The following is an 18,564-nucleotide window of genomic DNA, read 5'->3' on the forward strand; positions in this document are numbered from 1 at the left end:
GAAGACAGAAACCCTAAATAAGCAATCTTACTATGATGGTTACTATAATTATTATGATAAAATTATTTCATTTATTTATTTCAGCTCTGTGTGCAGCAGTCTTTCTCGACTCAGTAAACCTTACAGAAACATTTCCTGTGTCTCCAAGCCTTTTTACACTGTGTCTCTACACTCCTCTCTCTCAACAAATTAACTGTACAAAGACATTCATGATCACTGTCACTTCGGATATGGTCGGAGGGCTTCACTGTTTAGTTGGTTGATCAACAAAAATTGATGGATAATAATTTAAAAAAAAATAATAGTTGAAAAGTTAAAATACAGTAGCTATTAATTTGAACTAGATATCTGGATTTTAGAATATTGGTTAGACAAAACAAGCAATCTGAAAATATCACCTTGGACTAGACATAGTGATCGGCAATATGATGATACTGTATATTTCATGACATATACATTTGGCAGCCACCAGAGATTACAGTGAGATTACAGTGAACATGACAGATTTATGGCACCATTTGGCTGAACACACCTTCATGTTTCAGCTCTTTAATTCACTGATAAAAACAAGAACAGATGTTGCCTTCTAGGTATTCTATCCCCAAACAACATCTCACTTGAATTTAGTATCACAATATTTTAATATGAAATTACATTTACTGTGATAGTTTTTTAATCCACATTGCCCAATCCTAATGGGAGTTTTGGCCTGTTTTTTTGGCTTTCTTTTTTGCATTTCATTGGTAAAGACAGGCTAAATCAAAGAAATCATCATAAAAATTTGTTACACAGCTACAGCTCGCTGTAGAATCGTTAGAAAATGCACAAGACAATTTTTTGTCTGGACAAGTATCAATGGCTACTTGTCGACAACTCCTCTCTTTTCTGGTATGAAATACAATCTGAAGCTATGAACATCTAAAGTTCCCACAACAATTCATCGTACAAACTTGGGAAAATACTTGGACCAGCAGATTTCTAATAGAGACGAGGTGCCAGCACCTTAAGGCCACAGAAGAATGGACTCTCAAGTTCTTGTCGGTTTGGCTTGAAGTAGTTGCTGAAGCTCTGATATTATATTACATGAAAAATACAAGTGTAAGGTGGGCCAGCTTCACTCAGGAACCCCTTCAAATTGCCTAAGAAAACTGTTGAGCCCCAACTGTTGTGCAAAGATCGACAGGCAGCTCCACATTATGAAGCTCAGCCATGAATATGCAGCATGAAGGGTCAGACAGAGCAGTGGAAGGGAAACATGCAGTAGTTAGATAGAGTTTCATAGCTGCTTCTCTTCTCTCATCTGTCCTGCTCCTATCCCCCCCTCATCCCTCCCCTTCCTTCCCTGTCCTAGCAGGAGGTCACTGAAGAGATGTCGCTGCCAAATGACCCAATCATGCCGGCAGACACAAACAGCTGACTCAGGGGGAAAAAAGGGTTGTACCAGAGGATTCCTATTGCAAGGCAGCAGGAATCTGTGCTGAAGGGGGGTGGTATAAAGAGGAGACAGTGGGGTGGGAGAGAAACGGGGTGTGGGGGTGGGATAAAGAAGACTGAGTAGGGGGTAGCGGTGGTGGGTGGGGGTGAGTTGTTCATTTCTGGAACGTTGCTCCAGTTCCACTCGGGAATGATGGAAATATCCCGCGTAGCCAAACCCAGAGTGGAAGGTGTATGGTAATCATGTCGGTGAAGGAATGCCAAATATGTGCGTGAGAACGGAGCTGTGACCTGAGAGCTGCAGGAATTATGGGCCAAAATCCCACAGACCCAGAGGAAGCACACACACCCATATCCAACACATACACACATCATATACTAATGGTGCTCCACCAAGCACAAATCCATCCCACATAACTTATTCCCAGAATTTGAAACATTCTACTATACTGAACTAAACCCAGAAATGCAGAAAACCAACCCCATCAGCAGGCCAACTCCCCTCCTTCTCCTCGCTCAGAGAACACACACCGTACAGTCACCAGGCAGACGCACTACACAGTTCAAATACACCCCAGCTTTGCTATAAATGCACCTCTTGAAGCATCTCAAACATACATTTCTCCTTCGCAGTTATGGTGTTTACAAACTGACTATGTGATCTACTGTAACAGGTTGTTTAGACTCCAAACTTGGCTACCAAACAGCCAGAGCACAAGACTCATAAACACATTACACTGTGGAGGATAGTTGGGCTCATACTCCCACCTGGTGGTCATTCTTGATATAGTTAACACACAGCACAGCAAAACCAACATTTGGTTTTGGTTAAATGACTTAAAGCAACTGTAAAAAGTAAGACTTACTCACAGGTGCATAATGTCAAAACCATTGGCAGAGGTTTGAAAAATGTAAAATGTGGTTAGAAATGAAACGAGGGTCAGTTTCATATGATTCAATGGATTTAAAAAAGGCCTTTAGTTCTTTTACTCCACATTTCTTTTAGTGTAACATGACCATCAGTTACTGTCAAACACCAACATACATTAATTATCATGTTGACAGTTTTAGCTAAAATTACCAAATGACTGAAACATTGTCAAGAAAATGAGGTAATTGACCATTATGAATCAATATGCATCAAAAGTTAATTAAAGGCCAGTTTCAGGTCAATTAACCTAATCTCATTTTAACCACAGATGTCTTTCTGTATATTCAACAAGATATTGTCATGTTTTAGGAAATGGCATGTGTGTTTACTGCATATAATCATGATTTGAGTAACAGCATTTTAAGAAAATGAAGATAAAACCTACATGCTGCCGTCCATACTGAAAACCACAGCTGATACAACAGGCTCACACCCACGCCTCAAATACATCAGATTATTCAACACAGAACTGCAGCTACAGCAACGTTATCTTATTTTATGATCCAAAGAGTGTGTGTGTTGTGTAGATGTGTCTGAACCTCAGATCAGACATTATCCCACTTTTCCAGACCTCTGAACATTTTTTTTTGGTACAAAACATAGTATCAAACAACAGTGAGAGACCCAGACACAGAATCATTTACACAGTGATGTAAATCTGGTTTCACTTGCTCCCAAATATGGTCAAAAATCTGTTTATAGTCAAAACCAGAGTTTTTTAGTGTGAACCTTCTCTTGACCTTGAAAACAGGATTGAAAAAACAAAAGCGTAAAAGTACACATAACTCATGTTTTCACTGAGCATTGAATTTCATCTTTTTCCGTCGTCTTCCTCTGGGTTGTTTGGTCAGTTGACTTTGTGACTGTCAATTCAGTCACTGGTGCTCCAGCAAAACGTAAGAACTTGATCACAATTACTTTTATCAAGCATTTTTTTCTCTAAATTGTTTTTCTTAATGTCATCAAGCAGCAATAACCATCAATATGACGTGATCCCTGCTGTCTGAAGTAGAAGAGGAACAGAATAAGCGTCTTCTTGTATCTACATGTCAGAGATTCAGGACAGAACCACCCACACATACACACAGACAAGAACAGACAGACAATTAGACACTCATTCATGTTACAGTTGGCTCAACACTCCACCACTGTCAAGTACTTTATTCACAATAAGGTCATTTTCTTCTTTAAAAAATCATTTTTAATATACAACACAATTTTTGACAAGACAACTCCGTTTACAGCTAAATTTGAGCTCTTGAGTTCCAGCTTCTCTCATAACCAAAGCAAGCACGTAGATGATGGGGAGAGAAAGATGGAGTGAAAGGGACAGATGAACAAGGGCCAAAGTTAGAAGAAAGAATGAGGAAAAAGACAGTGAGAGAGAGGGAAAGAGAAAGAGGACTACGCTTAGTATGATTTTTGTACTAAGAACCAAAATACTCAAATAAAATTAGAAAATAACAGTAATAAAAAACAGTAAGAAAGTAAGAGTTAAAGAGAAAAAAAAAAAAAAAAAAAAAAAAAAAAGCAGAGGTGTACCGGGACGCTGTATCCAAGGCAACCTCACATGCATGTCTGTCTGACGCTTCTGCTCTGTTCTGCCGTTTCACAAGTCCACATACACAAACACACACTCATGCAAACTTGAGTGTGTGAGCCCCCCATATTCCAAGCGAGTGTGCATCTCTGGGGGTTAGAGGGGAGGGAGCGAGGGGAGGGGGGTGGGGGTGGGGGGCAGGGTGGAGAGAGAGACAGGGAGGAGTGAGAGGAGTGAGAGGGAGCAGGGAACGGCGTCCCCTGACACGTTTCTCCCTCGTTCACTCCCTCCATCTCCTATCCTTCCCTCCTTTCCTAGAGCTGAGTAAAGAGTCTCTGTCTCCCGCATCACAGCTCCGGTCATCCTCTGTCCAACTGTGCCACTGTGTGTGTGTGTGTGTGTGTGTGTATGTATGTATGTGTATGTGTGTGTGTGTGTGCCATATATATAAATATATCTCTATAAGCGATTCCTTTTCTGTGGGAACCTGTTTTGGCAGGTGTTGAAACTGAGGAGCAGAAGCTGCTTTAAGTTTCTATCAAGGGGACAAAAAGGAGCTTGTGACTTATATAATATCTACGTTAATACTGTCATTAGTGTACTTTACAAACATAAATTAAGAGTCGAAGGTGAACTTCTCGGGAGAGTTGCGTTGGTTCTGTAGTAGGGCATCTTGATCAGTGTTGACCTGTGTGTCTGTGTGTACATGTCACGGTACTGGCAGGCAATGGGCACAAGCTTAAGAGTCTGTCAGAACGGGCGGGGAGGTGGAGGTGGCGGGGGCAGGGTGGGAGGTGGACAGAGAGATGACAAGGAGGAAAGAGAAGAGATGGGCTCCTTTCCATGACGGACGCACCCATCAGTCAATCAGCCCTGGGCTCCTCCAAGGAAGGGTGCGGTGGATGGCGCCACCTGGGGTAAAGAAAGTCACACGCAGACAAAGCAAACTTAGTAAAAAATATTTCTTTTTTTAAAACATATAATCAGCTAAAAGTGTGTGTGGTTTGTACCTGCTATCTAGAAATGTACGTGTAGGTGCGGGAGGGAGACCGTCCCTCTGACTGGCCGTTGGTCGAGACGTTCAGGAAGTCCCAGATCAGAATGGTGTCGTCATGAGAACTGCTGATGATCTGAAACTCATCGAACTGAAGACGGAACACGCGGCCAGAGTGCTCCTGAAAAAACACAACATCTTAGCAAGTGATGTTTACACTTTGTGTACATACAACAGAACGTGGACGTATGTGATGTCACTATTGCAGCTGAAACCGTTCAGAGTAAAATACACCTCTGTTCAGCTAAATTAACTATTAGCAGCAGTTAAAACTTCATTGTATTTTGAGATAAGTAAGAAGGGTAACACTTTATAATAAGTACACACTATTAAGCATTAGTTAAGCATTAAATAATGAAATCATTTATAACAAATTAATATTCATTAGGATATAGTTTATAAACACAGCTAAAAATGTTTTACTCATCATTGATTAGCACTAACTGCATTTATAAACTACATACTAATGAGTATTCATGCGCTATAAATGAAGAATTCACTATTTATTATTCACTATTTATTAATGCTTAAATAATGCTTAATGGTGTCTACTTATTATAAAGTGTTACCGTAAGACGTTTGAGTTTAAAATCCTCTATTAGCCATATTCACAGCGTCGCCATCTTTGCTTACGTCATCACTCGGGGTGGGAAGATTCAACGCTGTCACATAACGTTAACATAAACGTTAAACAGCTGCAGCTAATGCCGGCTAACTTAATTAAAATCAGTTTAACCCAAATGTCGTTTTACTTTGAAAAATGGCCCGATGTCCCTTCGGTCGTTAACAACCCATCCCTCCCTAAATCTGTATCAACCAGGAAGCGATGAAAGAAAAGCAGTTCATCAGACTCCCAATGTTTGTTGCACCCCGAGTGATGACGTAAGGAAAGATGGCGACGCTGTGAATATGGTCAATATTTCAGATTAAAAAAATAAAAAAATTCATCTTAATTGTTGGTCACTTCATCAGTGAGCCACCTGACAACACACTACATCAATGGTACTCACCACTAGAGTGCGCAGACATAATGTGCTGGCGGGGGCTCGTGGGTCAAGTGCTGCCTGCAGGTCCCACACCTTGATCTTGCTGCAGAGAGAAACATGAGACAGCAGAATGTCAGGAACAGATCGAGCCTCTGTGCGCAAAAACCATGTGTGTGAGGTACGTGTTTACACTCACCCGTCGTAGGCGCCGCTGACAATCCTCTTGTTGTCGAAGCGAATGCAGCGCACCAACTCCTCATGACCTTCCAGCACTCGCAAACACGCCCCGCATTCTATGTCCCATAACCTGCAGAGAAGAAGAGAAAAGGCTTTGTTTACAAACACATAAATAAACAAATCCTGCAACACTGACACTGTAATCCTCTTATTTTTTCAAACAATGACACTTCACTGCTGGATTATTCTTGACAACAACATTTTCATGATCAAAAAGTGTCGTCAGCCTCACAGTTTCTGATACAAATAGTGTGAAGAAACTGCCCATCTTTGTTCAAATGATTTTAACAATGTTCATTTTGATATTTCAATAAGTAAACAATTTACATCTTTAGCAGACAGCAAACACTTAAAAGACTCCAATAAAACCAGCTGCTGGTTGAGGCTCAAGGCTCGAGTCTCGCATAGGTACCTGATTGTGTTGTCAGACGAGCCACTGACCACCAGACGGTCTCTGTACTGTAGACAGGCGATACCCCGCTTATGACCATTTAGAGTGCGCACAAACTCACAGGTGCTGGTGCTCCATACCTACAGAGTGGGGGCAACACAGGCAGCTTTGTAAAACAATGGCCAGTACATCTTAACAGAGCAAATCCGATATCCCGTTTCATTTACAGTATCTTAGTCCATTTAATTCACACACAAACACAAAGAACTTTCCAATGCCCACCCTCAATTTAATCAAACCTACCCTGCACCAACTATCAGAGAAATATACCTCGAAAAATTTTGTTCATAGCTCTTGTTACCTTGATGGTGCGGTCCCCCGAGGCGGACACAATGTATTTGTCGTCAAAGTCAACCACGTTGACCGCAGCCCGATGTCCCACCAGGACCCGACGTAGGCTGATGTCAGTGGGCGAGGCCATGTCCCAGACTGCGATTGAGCGGTCCTTGGAGCAGGTGACCATCAGGCCGTTGGCGAAGCGAAGGTGAAGAACTGCCTCGTTGTGGTGGATCAGTGTGTTCAGTACCTCACCCGTCATTACCTCCCAAACCCTGCAGAAGAAGAGGGATGGTGGGAGGGCCAAACAGGAGGAAGAGAAAACAGAAATGTGGAGAGGGTGGTCAATTGACGAGGGCAAAGGTGAGTGAGGGAGGAAGAGAAGAGGTGGGAGGGGGCAGGAGGAAAATTGGGGATGTGGAATGAGAGGGTGTGAAGGACAAATAACAAAGGGATGAGAGAAGTGGAAATGATATGAGGAAGGGGCGAGTAGGAAAGAAAAATGAGGAGGGTAGCGGGAAGAGAGGTCAAAATGAAAGTGAAGAAGATGGAAAGTGGAAAAGACGTGCAATGGGAATGAAGGAAAGAGGGAAACAATGAAGACATGAGGGAGAATTATGTTTATTAGTTTTACAATGGGGAGCAACTGAGAGTTCAACATGTGTGAGGAACACGCGCACTCACAGAGGAGCGGCTGTGAAGAACATGTTAGTGAACAGCGCCGCTGGGTATTGAGAGGCAAACGCAGAACACACTGGAAAAGCTGACAACCAGACCCACAAACAAAGTGCCTGTCAAGCTGTTGCTAAGGAAGTGAAGTCACATTTTCCTTGGATACTGCCCAGCGAGTACGGCTGAAGTGTGAAGTAATAAGAGAATTAATGTTGAGCTTCTGTGTGCAGTAGCCAAGCAAGTGTCGACATACACACTCAAGCCAGGTCTTTAAATATCCGCAATAAAACAGACCCCACTATCTCCAGGAATGATACTAAATCTAACTTGTAAAATAATAAACCTCACCTGATATATACTGTGTGTAGTGTATTTACCACCAGCTGTACATTGGGTGGTAACTAATGGTAAAACTGGGAACTATATAATAGGATGCAGAAGGTATCTTGGTCGCGACTGTGTGAAAAACAGACAGTAAGCCGACACGGTGTGAAACAGCACATCTATAACTATACTATAACAAACTTGGTGCAATAATGTACATACTGAACAATGTACAGTACATACTGAACACTTGATTAACTGCTGTAGAAATTTATTTCCTGTTTCTTTTTTCCCCACATAATATTGTCTAGCTCATCTGCAGAGATACAATTCGCACAAGACTTTTTTTTTAACCTGCTGTTTTTGTTGTCTCCTCTTCATATAAACAATACCAGTGTGTAGTTTTTTATATTTTCATGTGTGGTTGGGCTATCCTGTGTGTTCTACAGATGCAGTCACTTGTGGATGACTCCACAAACTGAAAACTTGCATGAGCTGGTTAAAAAGAACAAATACTGGCTGAACTAAGGACTGGAATCAATGAGAGAACGAGAAGAAGTTATTTCTCTTTCAGCAGTTCCTGCTCTGCTTTTGACTCACTATAATGCCCAAGGACAGCATGGTGTATTCAACTTGAAAATGGGTTAGTAAATAGAAATAAATGACTGAGTTATCACAGAGTCATGCAACCTAATCGCCAACTACACGCAACTTTCTCCTCAGTAACATGAATCATTCTTAGTTTTGCTGATGCAGCTTTCGTGTTAAGACATGTGGTGTACCTGACAGTTGAGTCAGAAGACCCGGTGACGATAACCCTCTCATCATACTGCAGACACAACACTGAACCTGTGTGACCGGTCAGTATTTTCAGACACTCCAGAGACTGCTTATCCCAGATCTGCAAAGAGAAAAGGAACAGGAACATATTAAAAGAGAAGGACGGAAGATGAGTGAGGCAGAGAGAAGATATTGACAGAGGAGGGGAACACAAAAAATAAATGGTATTGTAAAGGTTGCAGATTTGGGTCATGCTAAGAATGGCCTATTCTTACAGCAGCGTTCATGCACTCTTCATGCCCCATTTCCCCAGTGCTGTGCTGAGCTCTGTGTGCGTTAGTGTACACGCGCTAAAGAGCCATTCAGCTCCTCTCTGGGAGTGCATGAGGCTGCTACAGAACAATAAGACAAATCTGCTCTTCTCCTCCCTCAATCCTCCACTCCTCTTCATCATCATCTTCTTCTGCTCTTCTCCCAGGCCAGGCAGATAAGTGGAACACACAGCGGGTCTGGAGCTGAGCCCTTTTATCCTATAATTCACTTGTGTTATGTCTCAGTGTCTGCTGGTTTAGCTCAGCGCCATAGACAATAAGATGATAAGCCACAGTGAGCCAGAAGAAAAAATTCAATTCATAAATACACAAACACAGGTTGGAAGTAAAACCACACACTTGCACACAGACACACACACTTGCACACAGAGTATATATGTGTTCCTCACAGCCAACACTTTTGGCTATCTCCATGACTGGTGCTTAAATGCACAAATGGGATCAATATTAATTACTTTCTACAAGTCGGTTTGGGCTGGCAGGGCAGACGGATACATGCCTACAAAATGTTTTCACTGCCTGAGAAGCAGGAACACAACAAGTTGTGAGACTTTTAAACGGCCTGCCTTTATTTTTGTTTTCCCATGATTTCTTTTGCTATAAACTGAAATGTCAATCAGACTGATCAAAACGAGTCAGTTCTGAGAGAGTGAGGCACAGTGTCATTAAAAAAGATTGACGTAGCAGCGGGGCAACTCTTCTGGTCCGATCAACTGGTCCTAATGCTGATCCCTGTGGTGGAGAACTGGTGCTATCACCTACAGTCTTAGGAAATTAATTTTTGTCTCCAGGAGCTGTCAGTGCAGCGCTCCTTCTTATATCCTCCACTTGAATACTGATGACAGGGGTGACTTGACATGAGATAAGAAGGAAATTGTATCTTACATAATCAAACAAACAAACACTCTTTCATTAAACTGAAAATCACAGTATCTGCTAATATGTCCCCTCTACACAGCTCTGAGATAACTTTGAATCTGAGAGGTTAGGAAAGGGGGCCTGTGGGTGGAAGAATGCAGAGGAAAAGCAAACAATAAAACAGTCCCACATGTTTTGAACTTTAAACACACAAACCTTGATGGAATTGTCCCTAAGGCCACTGATGATCTTGTCATCGTCGTACTGGAGACAGTAAACCCCTTTACTATTTTCTGAGCGACACTGAATCCTCTGCAAGTTGTGTCTGCCACATCGCCAGTTAGCCTCAATAGTCTGGAGGGACGAGGCAGAAATAATGAGAAAGACAAACTCAAACAAAGGAGGATGTCTTAAGACAACACAAAAACATTTCAACAGATATAACATATCACATCAAACAAATCAAGTATCAGATAATGTTGTGTTATTAGAGGGGCCACACACTAGAACTAGCAAGGTGGATAGTGGTCAGAATGTAACACTAAGATAATTAATTGAACATTAATAAGTAGTGGCCATCAACATTTTGCAAAAAGTTGCTGGACAAGTGTGAAGAAATCTGCTACATTATTAAAATATTGTTAAATGAACCAACTTCCCACTGGTTAATGCTCCAGTCAAGTTAGTCTACTCGCCCTGTGTAAGGGCAATAAACCAGTCAAGTGTATGTTCTGTTTACACCTAAAAGTGTGTTACATCACTCATCACTTCATTCAGTTAATTGGTCTATAATACTTCAACACAGTCTCCAATGTGGCATTTCTAATACAGAAGAAACGTAGTAGCGGGTCACTAATTGTGAAAGCTGTGCAAAACTGTTAAAATCTACACAACACAATTACTGACATCCATTTAGCTGCCAGCATCCATTTAGCTGCCGTGTCTTACCTCTATGTCTTGGATGATCTTGGGATAAAGGGAGTGATAGTAGGAGTTGGGTGGGACTTCTGATGTGCGGTTCTTGAACAGGTATTTCTCCCTGGGATGAAGATAAATATTATATTATTGGAAATCTGTTTCCAACTAGAATTGACACTCAAGACCAACAATGTCTAATCTTCCTTCCTCAATCTTTATTCTTATGTAAATGCCAAAGACTCAGCCTGAATCCCCTCAGCTTCTGCCTTTGTCAGCTATTTTTTGTCTTCATGTACAGTAATTGGAGTGCCACCTATGTGTGTGTGTGTTTTAAGTCTCACCACTGGTGTCTCTCAGACAGGCCTTTCCAGAGCGGGTCGGTGCGGACCATGCGTTCGATGAGCTTCTTCCACAGCATACCCTCAGAGATGACCCTCTGCCACTCCTTACACACCAGCTCTGCCGAGCACAGCGAGCGTGCATCCAGGAAAGACAGGATGTTCTCCGCTATGTGATCCAAGCCTTGGGCTAGAGAGAGGGAGAGAAGGAGCCGAGTAAATGTTTGCTGCAAAATTAATAGGATTTCATCTGGTCTGTTTCTCTTTGCCCATGGCTCATTATTTTGTTTTCTCAAAAATAATCAGAATTTATTGGCATTTATTTCTAATATAAAAAAAAAATCCCAAAAGAATCTGAGACAGAAACCTAGGTGAAAATTTCAGGGATACCATTTGTGGTGTAAAATTTGTGCGGCTTTGTTATTAATCTTTTTCTTTTTTTAATGTTGCCATGTTCATGAGAAGAAAGTCTAGTTATGTGAAACTGATGAATCTCACATGCGTTTAGGTATGAAAAGTCACACTCAACATGGAGCTGTTTGCATTTCCTTCAGTATTTGTACCTGGCAGCGCAGTGATGAAGTCCCTCTGCAGCATGGGTTTGAGGTAGGAGTTGATGTGGCCGTGCTGGTAGTGGCACATACGGGAGATCAGGCGCTCGACAAACTCCACCTGGTCGGCCTCTGACCACTGGTCAAACAGGGCGATGCAGTGTTCCTTCTCCTTCTCATAGTTTCCCTCTGATGGGCGCTTGCGGGACCCCACGACAGGACCGTTACTAAGCTAGATTGACCAGGGAGACATGCACATCCATAAGACATTTTTCTGCCCTATGTTATTTATTTTACCAACACAGACATAAGATGTAGGGTGGCTTTGTCTTTAAACCGAGTGAATATATTTGCAATCTAGTGTCAAGGAATTCTGAAAAATACAATGTAAATTTAAATCTTGTTTCCACAGCAGCACCAACACAATGAAACTCATATTTTTTCCATTACTGAAGTGAGTGTTAAATTTAAATAGGGACTGAAACAGAAAGTCATTGTGCTGGGGCTTCTGACTTCTTCTATCTGCAGGATCAAGAGGAGTCTGTTATTGTTGCAGAATTTATTAAATTAGAAATCAGTTTTCATTTCCATGGGTTAAGGCTTATTAAAGCAATACAAACTCATAGTGGTGAGGCTGAGTATGTGAGAGCGGGAGAAAATAATGCTTTAAATAAAATGTTCATGTCAACAGCATTTGTTAACATCAGGGGAACAAGAGAAGAACGAAAAACTCATTACTGATTCACATTACATTGTACTTACAATCTACTTTATCAAATTTAATTTTGATTTAACTTGTACGCCCATGAATGTTTTAAATTTATCATCAACCTTTACATTCAATGTTTGGAAAAACAAACAGTGATACATTATGGATTACACCTGCAAGGTGGACACAGCAATGTTTGAAATATTACAAATTGAAGAAAAGTGAGCTGCAGTGCGGATGACAACTCTTCAGCGAGCTGTGGTCATGGATAAACTAAAGGTTCACCCACACATATCCACACCAATAGGAAGAAAATAGGGATGCGTGCACACACACACACCTTGAGGACTGTGTTCTTCTTTGGCGACAAATCGTCCACAAGGTTCTGTGACTCCATCCCTGATGTGTTCTGTAGAAACAAGAACAAAACAAAGAAACGGGGCAGGTTAGTGTTGTGGCCTCTCTGTGTCTGTGTTAAAGGCACTGTGAGAGCCAGAGCAGCAGTGTGGATAGCGCTGGACACAAGAGTGCCACAAACACAGCCAAGGAAGGGTAACCATTATGACTTCTGAGGCGTGCACGCACAAACACCCGTGCATACACACACACATACGCGCACACGCACACACACACATGGAGTGAAAAAAAAAAACTGAACACTGCAACAAAAGGAATCTATCTGCTTTCTTGTCTGATGTGGGCTAAGTAGTCTGGACAGGAAATTAAACTGCAGCATCTTGGGTATGTCACTGGCAGAAGCAAAAGCATGACTGTAATGAAACTCAAGTCAGATACTGGTCTTACAGCATGTACAGAGGACAGAAAAAAACTGGGAAGTAACCAGACCCATCCATTTCCAGCACGACATTAATCTTACAATGATCAGAGTCTTTTACAAGTGCAGTGCAAATGCAAGCTGGGGAAACTAGAGCCCCTCTAACTACGGGGTTATGACAAATTATATTGACAGTGACAGAGTTGGAGAGAAACCTTTTGTCCAATCCTTGATAAATAATTCACATCATTTTCATATGCTGAATATATCTGACTCATTAGGCAAATAGCAGGTTGTTCATAGCACATACACTTCTCTGGATGTCACAGTCAGTAAAGCAGCAAATTATTATTATTACAAACATAATTTCATGCATACACCAACGTGGAGAATTGCTATTGTGTTTAAGGTGTTTGCTGCTGACTGACTTCAGTTCTGGTTGAGAATAATCTGGATTAATGATGTCAGGAAGCCATCCTGTTAATAAGTATTTCATCAAACTTTATCAGATCCATGAACTATGAAGGCTCTTTAAAACATACACACATACAAATGAGCAGGAACAGCACAACCTTGTCAGAGCATAGCTATATTTGAAACATCCCCCCAAAAAGGGCCAAATATATGAATATTTGCTGCACCACTTCTATGTGTTGATCTTTTCTGACAATGTAAATTCCCTATTACTAGATATGTTCACAAACTAATTTGAGGAAATGAGACGCACAAAGCGTTTACCTATGAGAGGGTCAATGCTATTGCATATCTGACCCAAGGTCACAACCTTTGAACATGGTTATGTTGGCAAAAAAAAAACTGGAATAGAAGCCAGGCTGTCTATTGCCCATATGATAATGTTTCTCCTGGGGCTCAACAAACAGGACTGCCAGGTAATCTAGATATTCCTTATCAAGTTTAACTCATTGCAATTATCCATCAACATGTGCAGAGCAGAAACCAACAGAGAACATTTATCGGTTGCCATTAACACAACCACACACACAAACATTCAACAACGAACAAACAAACGGTCAGGTACCAAGACCACAGCAGACAGGACAAGAAGCCAAAACGGGCTTGTTGGTGTTGATGAGCATGCAGAGCAGAAGAAGAGAAAGGAGGAGAAATTAAAGAAAAGGGACAGACCAGGTTTGGCCAGGCAGGCAGGCAAGCAAGCATGTAGCCTCTCAGAGCTTGAAGGAAGACCCCCCACCTCGGCCCTCACACCTCCAGGTAGAAGGGGAGAAAACGTTACTACTCAATGCGGGGTTATTCTCTGGTACCCCTGCACTCACACTAAAGCATCCTACTAGTCTACTGTTGAAACTCAACGGATCATAAGTGTCCAGTTCACGTCATGGAGAACAAAGACTTTTTTTTAAATGCGTTTTTGGGGCCTAATTGAAATGCAAGAACTGTGATTTGGCATAATTATAAAGTGGTGAATTATAGTTTGCACGGCTAAAATTCAGTTTCAAACAGAGCGAAACTGAGGGGGCACCAGAGAAGAACCCGAGAGCAGTGTGCTTCCAACAGGGAGGAAAGGACAACGGAAGGTGAGGAGGTAGGAGGGTGAGGAAGGGTGAGGAGGGGTGAGTGGGTGCTGTGATGTCCGCACCAAGGTGGTATGAGGAGTCGTGTGGAGTGGGCGAAGAAAAGTGAAGGGTGAGGAGATGGCGAGGGAGGAAGGGAAGGGAGAGGAGGAGGAGCAGCAGAATTAAGAGGAGAGAGGCAGAACCTGGTTGTGAGCCCGGGTGGAGGGGATGCTCTGCAGGCACCTGAGTGCACACAAACTCTCAGCCACCGAGGAGCAGCCCAGCCAGAGAGAGCGAGGCACAGAGCACTGTGTGAAAGAGAGAGAGGAAGGGAGGAAGGGAGAAGGAGGAGAACGAAGTGGACAGGGTGAGGGAGGAGAGAAAGGGAAGAGCGAGAGACCAGAGATGGGAAGTAAAGGAAAAGAGGAAGGGGGGGGGTTGATGAGGGAAGTTGAGGAGGAAACCAAAGGAGGGGAGTGAGTGAGTGAATGGATGGATCAATGAGTTGACAGATGGATGGAAGTGGTGAGGAGTTGGTGAGCAACGGGACAGGTGGTGTGTGGAAAAGTGTAAGGATATAAAAAATAATGCAGAAATAAATAAATAAGGTTTGGTTCGAAATTGAGAAGAGGTGGGTGTGTAATCATCAAAGGTGAGGAGAGAAGAAAAAGGGAGGAGGTGGGGGATAGTGAGGGGAAAAACCAGTATTAGAGCTACACACACATTGGCACAGTGAGCGCAGGAACACACACTCCTTCACACACAAGATACAGACTGATAAACATACACACAGAAGCATTATTAGACATGAACTGGGTGGGGATAGGTAGAGGAGAGGGAGGGGCAATGGGATTAAATGTCAATTATTGTCACTCTTGTTTGGACAGAAAACCCCACCCACTGTTCTGCCATCCCCACTCTCATGAGTGGTTAGTGAATAACACTGGGACAAAAACAAATAATAAATAAATGATAAAAATTAAATGAAAGTACACGGACGCAACCCAGACAAAATTCAAAATTTTCTGAAAACCCCTGCACCCATGTATGATATTTCCTCAGATGAAGCGCAGGTAAATAGAGGTGAGGAGTGGAGTTAATCAAATCCATCATACCATATGCTCTCTTCATCCTGTATTTAATAAACACTTTCATTTCAACATTGATTGTGTAACCACTTAACCTCTCTAATTGTTATTTATCTCAACTTAAAGACCAAAATTTAACTCAATAAATTAAATATCTGTAGGCTATGCATCTATTAGATCTTATTCTTCATTTGGTAATCGTTGTTTACATCTGATGAGCTTTTCAACACCAAAGTCTAGTCATAGTATAACTTACTATCTGTCTCCATTAGTAATTTGTCTCTATACAGGAATTTAGTTCCTCTCAGTGATAGTTATTTATGGTCCATAAAAATCTGTTGTGCTTGTGAATAGGACTCTTTAGTAAAAAAGTCACTTTGGCATATTTATGTTCCTCAGTATATGTCCGGGCCATATAATCTATTAATCTGCTCTATTTTCTCAGCATATTTTGGTATTAGGTCTGCGTGACACAATACAATCCATTTGTTTGTTGTCCGGTGTTTCGGATATAGATTATAAATACCTGCCAAACTGTAAATCTATCGATGTGTGAGATCATTGACAAAACGCACTTGTGCCTTAACTTAATTGACGTCTTCTCTGCGGCCACTTTGACCCCTGTAACGTTAATGTGAGCTATTCAGGTGCTAACGTTAGCCTAGCCGGCTAGCATTTCGCGCTGGCTGAACATTTCACCTGAAACCCGTCGTACTTGTTGATTATATCTGATGTACCCGCGGTAAAAACAAACAAACTCCGTTACAATGATAGCCCATCTTTATTATTATCCAAACAGCTTTCTATCGCCCTGGGCAATTGAGTGTTTTGGTATGGAAATAGCTGTCATGTCTACCTAGCATTTCTAGCATGCCAGCTATTAAGCTAATTGCTACCTCGTTTATGTGAATGAAAAAGCAACACACTTCCTTCTACGCACTTCGAAAATATAAACACACAAGCAGCGGACTACTACGATTTTAGCCACAATCCGTTGCACTGTGGAAACTACCCGACTGCTCCACACACATTCTTACCACCTAGGCTGCCTTACGATTAAAAAAAACAACTAGATAATATAACATACCCGTAAATTTACGTGGTTCGTCGCTTTCTAGCCAGCGTTAGCTTCACGGCTAACAAGTATCAGACTGGGCCCAGTTAAAGTGGCGCAGCGTCACCGCAGTGAGCGCTGCCCCGAGGACCCGACGACTCTACATCAACCTTATCATTATCCCCTCCGATGACCGGTTTCACCCCAAACAACATACGTTTTACATTTAGCGGATGTTCACGTCCAGGTCTTGTTTACCAATCCGATCACAACGAGGAGCATTATTAGCAAAATAATGTGCCGATAATTTCAGGCCCTCCCTCTGATTTCTGGTTCCCCCCCACCACCACCACCACCACTACCTCCTCCTCCTCCTCCTTTCTCCTCCACCTCTCCCGACGAGCCGCCTCAGCCCGGTCCTGCCGTCGAACCGAGCCTCGGCGCTTCTTCCCCCGCCAACAGGAGACTGATACCCGGACCCCTCGGGTGTTCAGGATGCCACATCGAAACGATCCTTACCATCAGCTCCAACGTTTTGTCCTCCATCTCCGGCTCCATGTTGACGATCCCCCCCGAAACTCGCTCTGAAAATGGAAACCCAGCCCTGCGTCGGCGGCCCGCAAATGCAGAGACGTCATTCACTTCGCTCAACCACACAGCTCCGGTAGGGCAGTGTCAAAGGGTGGGTGGGGGATGGGAACGCCCATGCTAAGGAAAAACACGCGCTAATTGGACGGATTTTGTCAAAAGGGGGGGTGGTTTCGTCGCTTTGCCTTTTATTGATTGGCTCACCGTGCTACCAAGGCTTCCCCGGTGACTCCCCCAAACAAAAGGGCAAATGGATGAAGATGCTGTTGCTATCCTGAAGAGGAATACACTAAGGCAAAATCAATCATCCGCATTGCTTTGCTATGAGATGCTGCAGGATGTTGGCTATTTTAAAGTGATACGCTGATCATAAGGAAATAATTGTTTAAATTCAGCTCCATCAAGAAGAAAAAAAAACAGGAACAGAAGTTGCAAGCAAATGTTTTAGGGTTTGTTTGTTTTTTACAGATCAGTGATATGTCCAAATACAATTTTTTGAAAACAGATTATGGTGTCCATGTCAGAGCATTTCTATTCAGCCAAATATTGTAGTAAAGCCACACACACAAGATCGTCTGTGGTGAAGATTAATGCATAGAATAATAACTAGTTAAACCAGAGGCTTCATACTGTCAACTGACTTTTGCCAAACTTTGCAAAGTAAAATCTGGAACTGCCAGATCATTGATGACAGACAACGTGTCCCAGATTTTATCAGGCAAAGTCACCCACATATGTTACCATCACCTTTTACCTTGCTTCACCTTCGTTGATTTGGAATAAATTCCACCGACATGAAAGAAATATGGTTGCAGGTAAATTGACAGAATTACTCACATCCAAAACTTGTAGCACTACAATGTAAAAATGAATTTTTTTAATGCTGTAATGTGCACATCGTTTCACTACACTCACTATGTAAGAATTCATTAAAGCAATCTCCTTAATGTAGTCTTACTTTCTTCCCTTCTCCTGTTAGTTATTTGAAAAAAAAAAAAGTGTGAAGTGCATGTAACAGCTTCTTGCCTTGTCCTGTCTTCACAAATCTTTGAGGATTTGTCCTCATCTTATTTCACTGATGGAGGTAAGCAAATGCCAAATCTCTTTTTGATGACCAATGTATTACATTTAAA

The 18,564-nt window shown here is 42.1% G+C and overlaps 1 protein-coding gene across 3 annotated transcripts; it reads right to left on the reverse strand.

Moving 5' to 3' along the window:
• Positions 1–3,394: 3,394 nt before the first annotated feature.
• fbxw11a (F-box and WD repeat domain containing 11a) lies at positions 3,395–17,419 on the reverse strand. 3 transcript variants are annotated; one of them, XM_083981121.1, is made up of 14 exons: positions 17,363–17,419; positions 14,905–15,009; positions 12,732–12,800; positions 11,695–11,914; positions 11,135–11,321; positions 10,824–10,914; positions 10,092–10,229; positions 8,688–8,806; positions 6,935–7,184; positions 6,595–6,713; positions 6,142–6,252; positions 5,970–6,048; positions 4,916–5,080; positions 3,395–4,817 (listed from the first exon to the last, which is right to left on the reverse strand). In XM_083981121.1, exons 1-13 carry the CDS (start codon positions 17,399–17,401, stop codon positions 4,919–4,921), a joined length of 1,689 nt encoding a protein of 562 aa, XP_083837247.1. In that variant the 5' UTR covers positions 17,402–17,419; the 3' UTR covers positions 3,395–4,817; positions 4,916–4,918. The 3 variants fall into 3 exon arrangements, with proteins under 3 accessions (XP_083837247.1, XP_083837245.1, XP_083837246.1); XM_083981119.1 differs by lacking the exon at positions 14,905–15,009 and having other exon boundaries at positions 3,396–4,817; positions 17,363–17,416; XM_083981120.1 differs by lacking the exons at positions 14,905–15,009; positions 17,363–17,419 and adding an exon at positions 17,061–17,200 and having other exon boundaries at positions 3,396–4,817.
• Positions 17,420–18,564: the final 1,145 nt, after the last annotated feature.

The sequence above is a fragment of the Trachurus trachurus genome (genome assembly GCF_905171665.1).
Source record: "Trachurus trachurus genome assembly, chromosome: 10".
In the NCBI taxonomy this organism is placed as follows: Eukaryota; Metazoa; Chordata; class Actinopteri; order Carangiformes; family Carangidae; genus Trachurus; species Trachurus trachurus.

Coding starts and splice junctions, on each gene's coding strand:
- fbxw11a (XM_083981121.1), bottom strand. CDS start 17,401: ATGGAGCCGGAGATGGAGGACAAAACGTTGGAGCTGATG. Junction 10,915..11,134: donor CTGTCTGAGAGACACCAGTG/GTGAGACTTAAA, acceptor TCTTCATCCCAG/GGAGAAATACCTGTTCAAGA. Junction 7,185..8,687: donor TCTTCTGACTCAACTGTCAG/GTACACCACATG, acceptor CTTCTTCTGCAG/GGTTTGGGAGGTAATGACGG.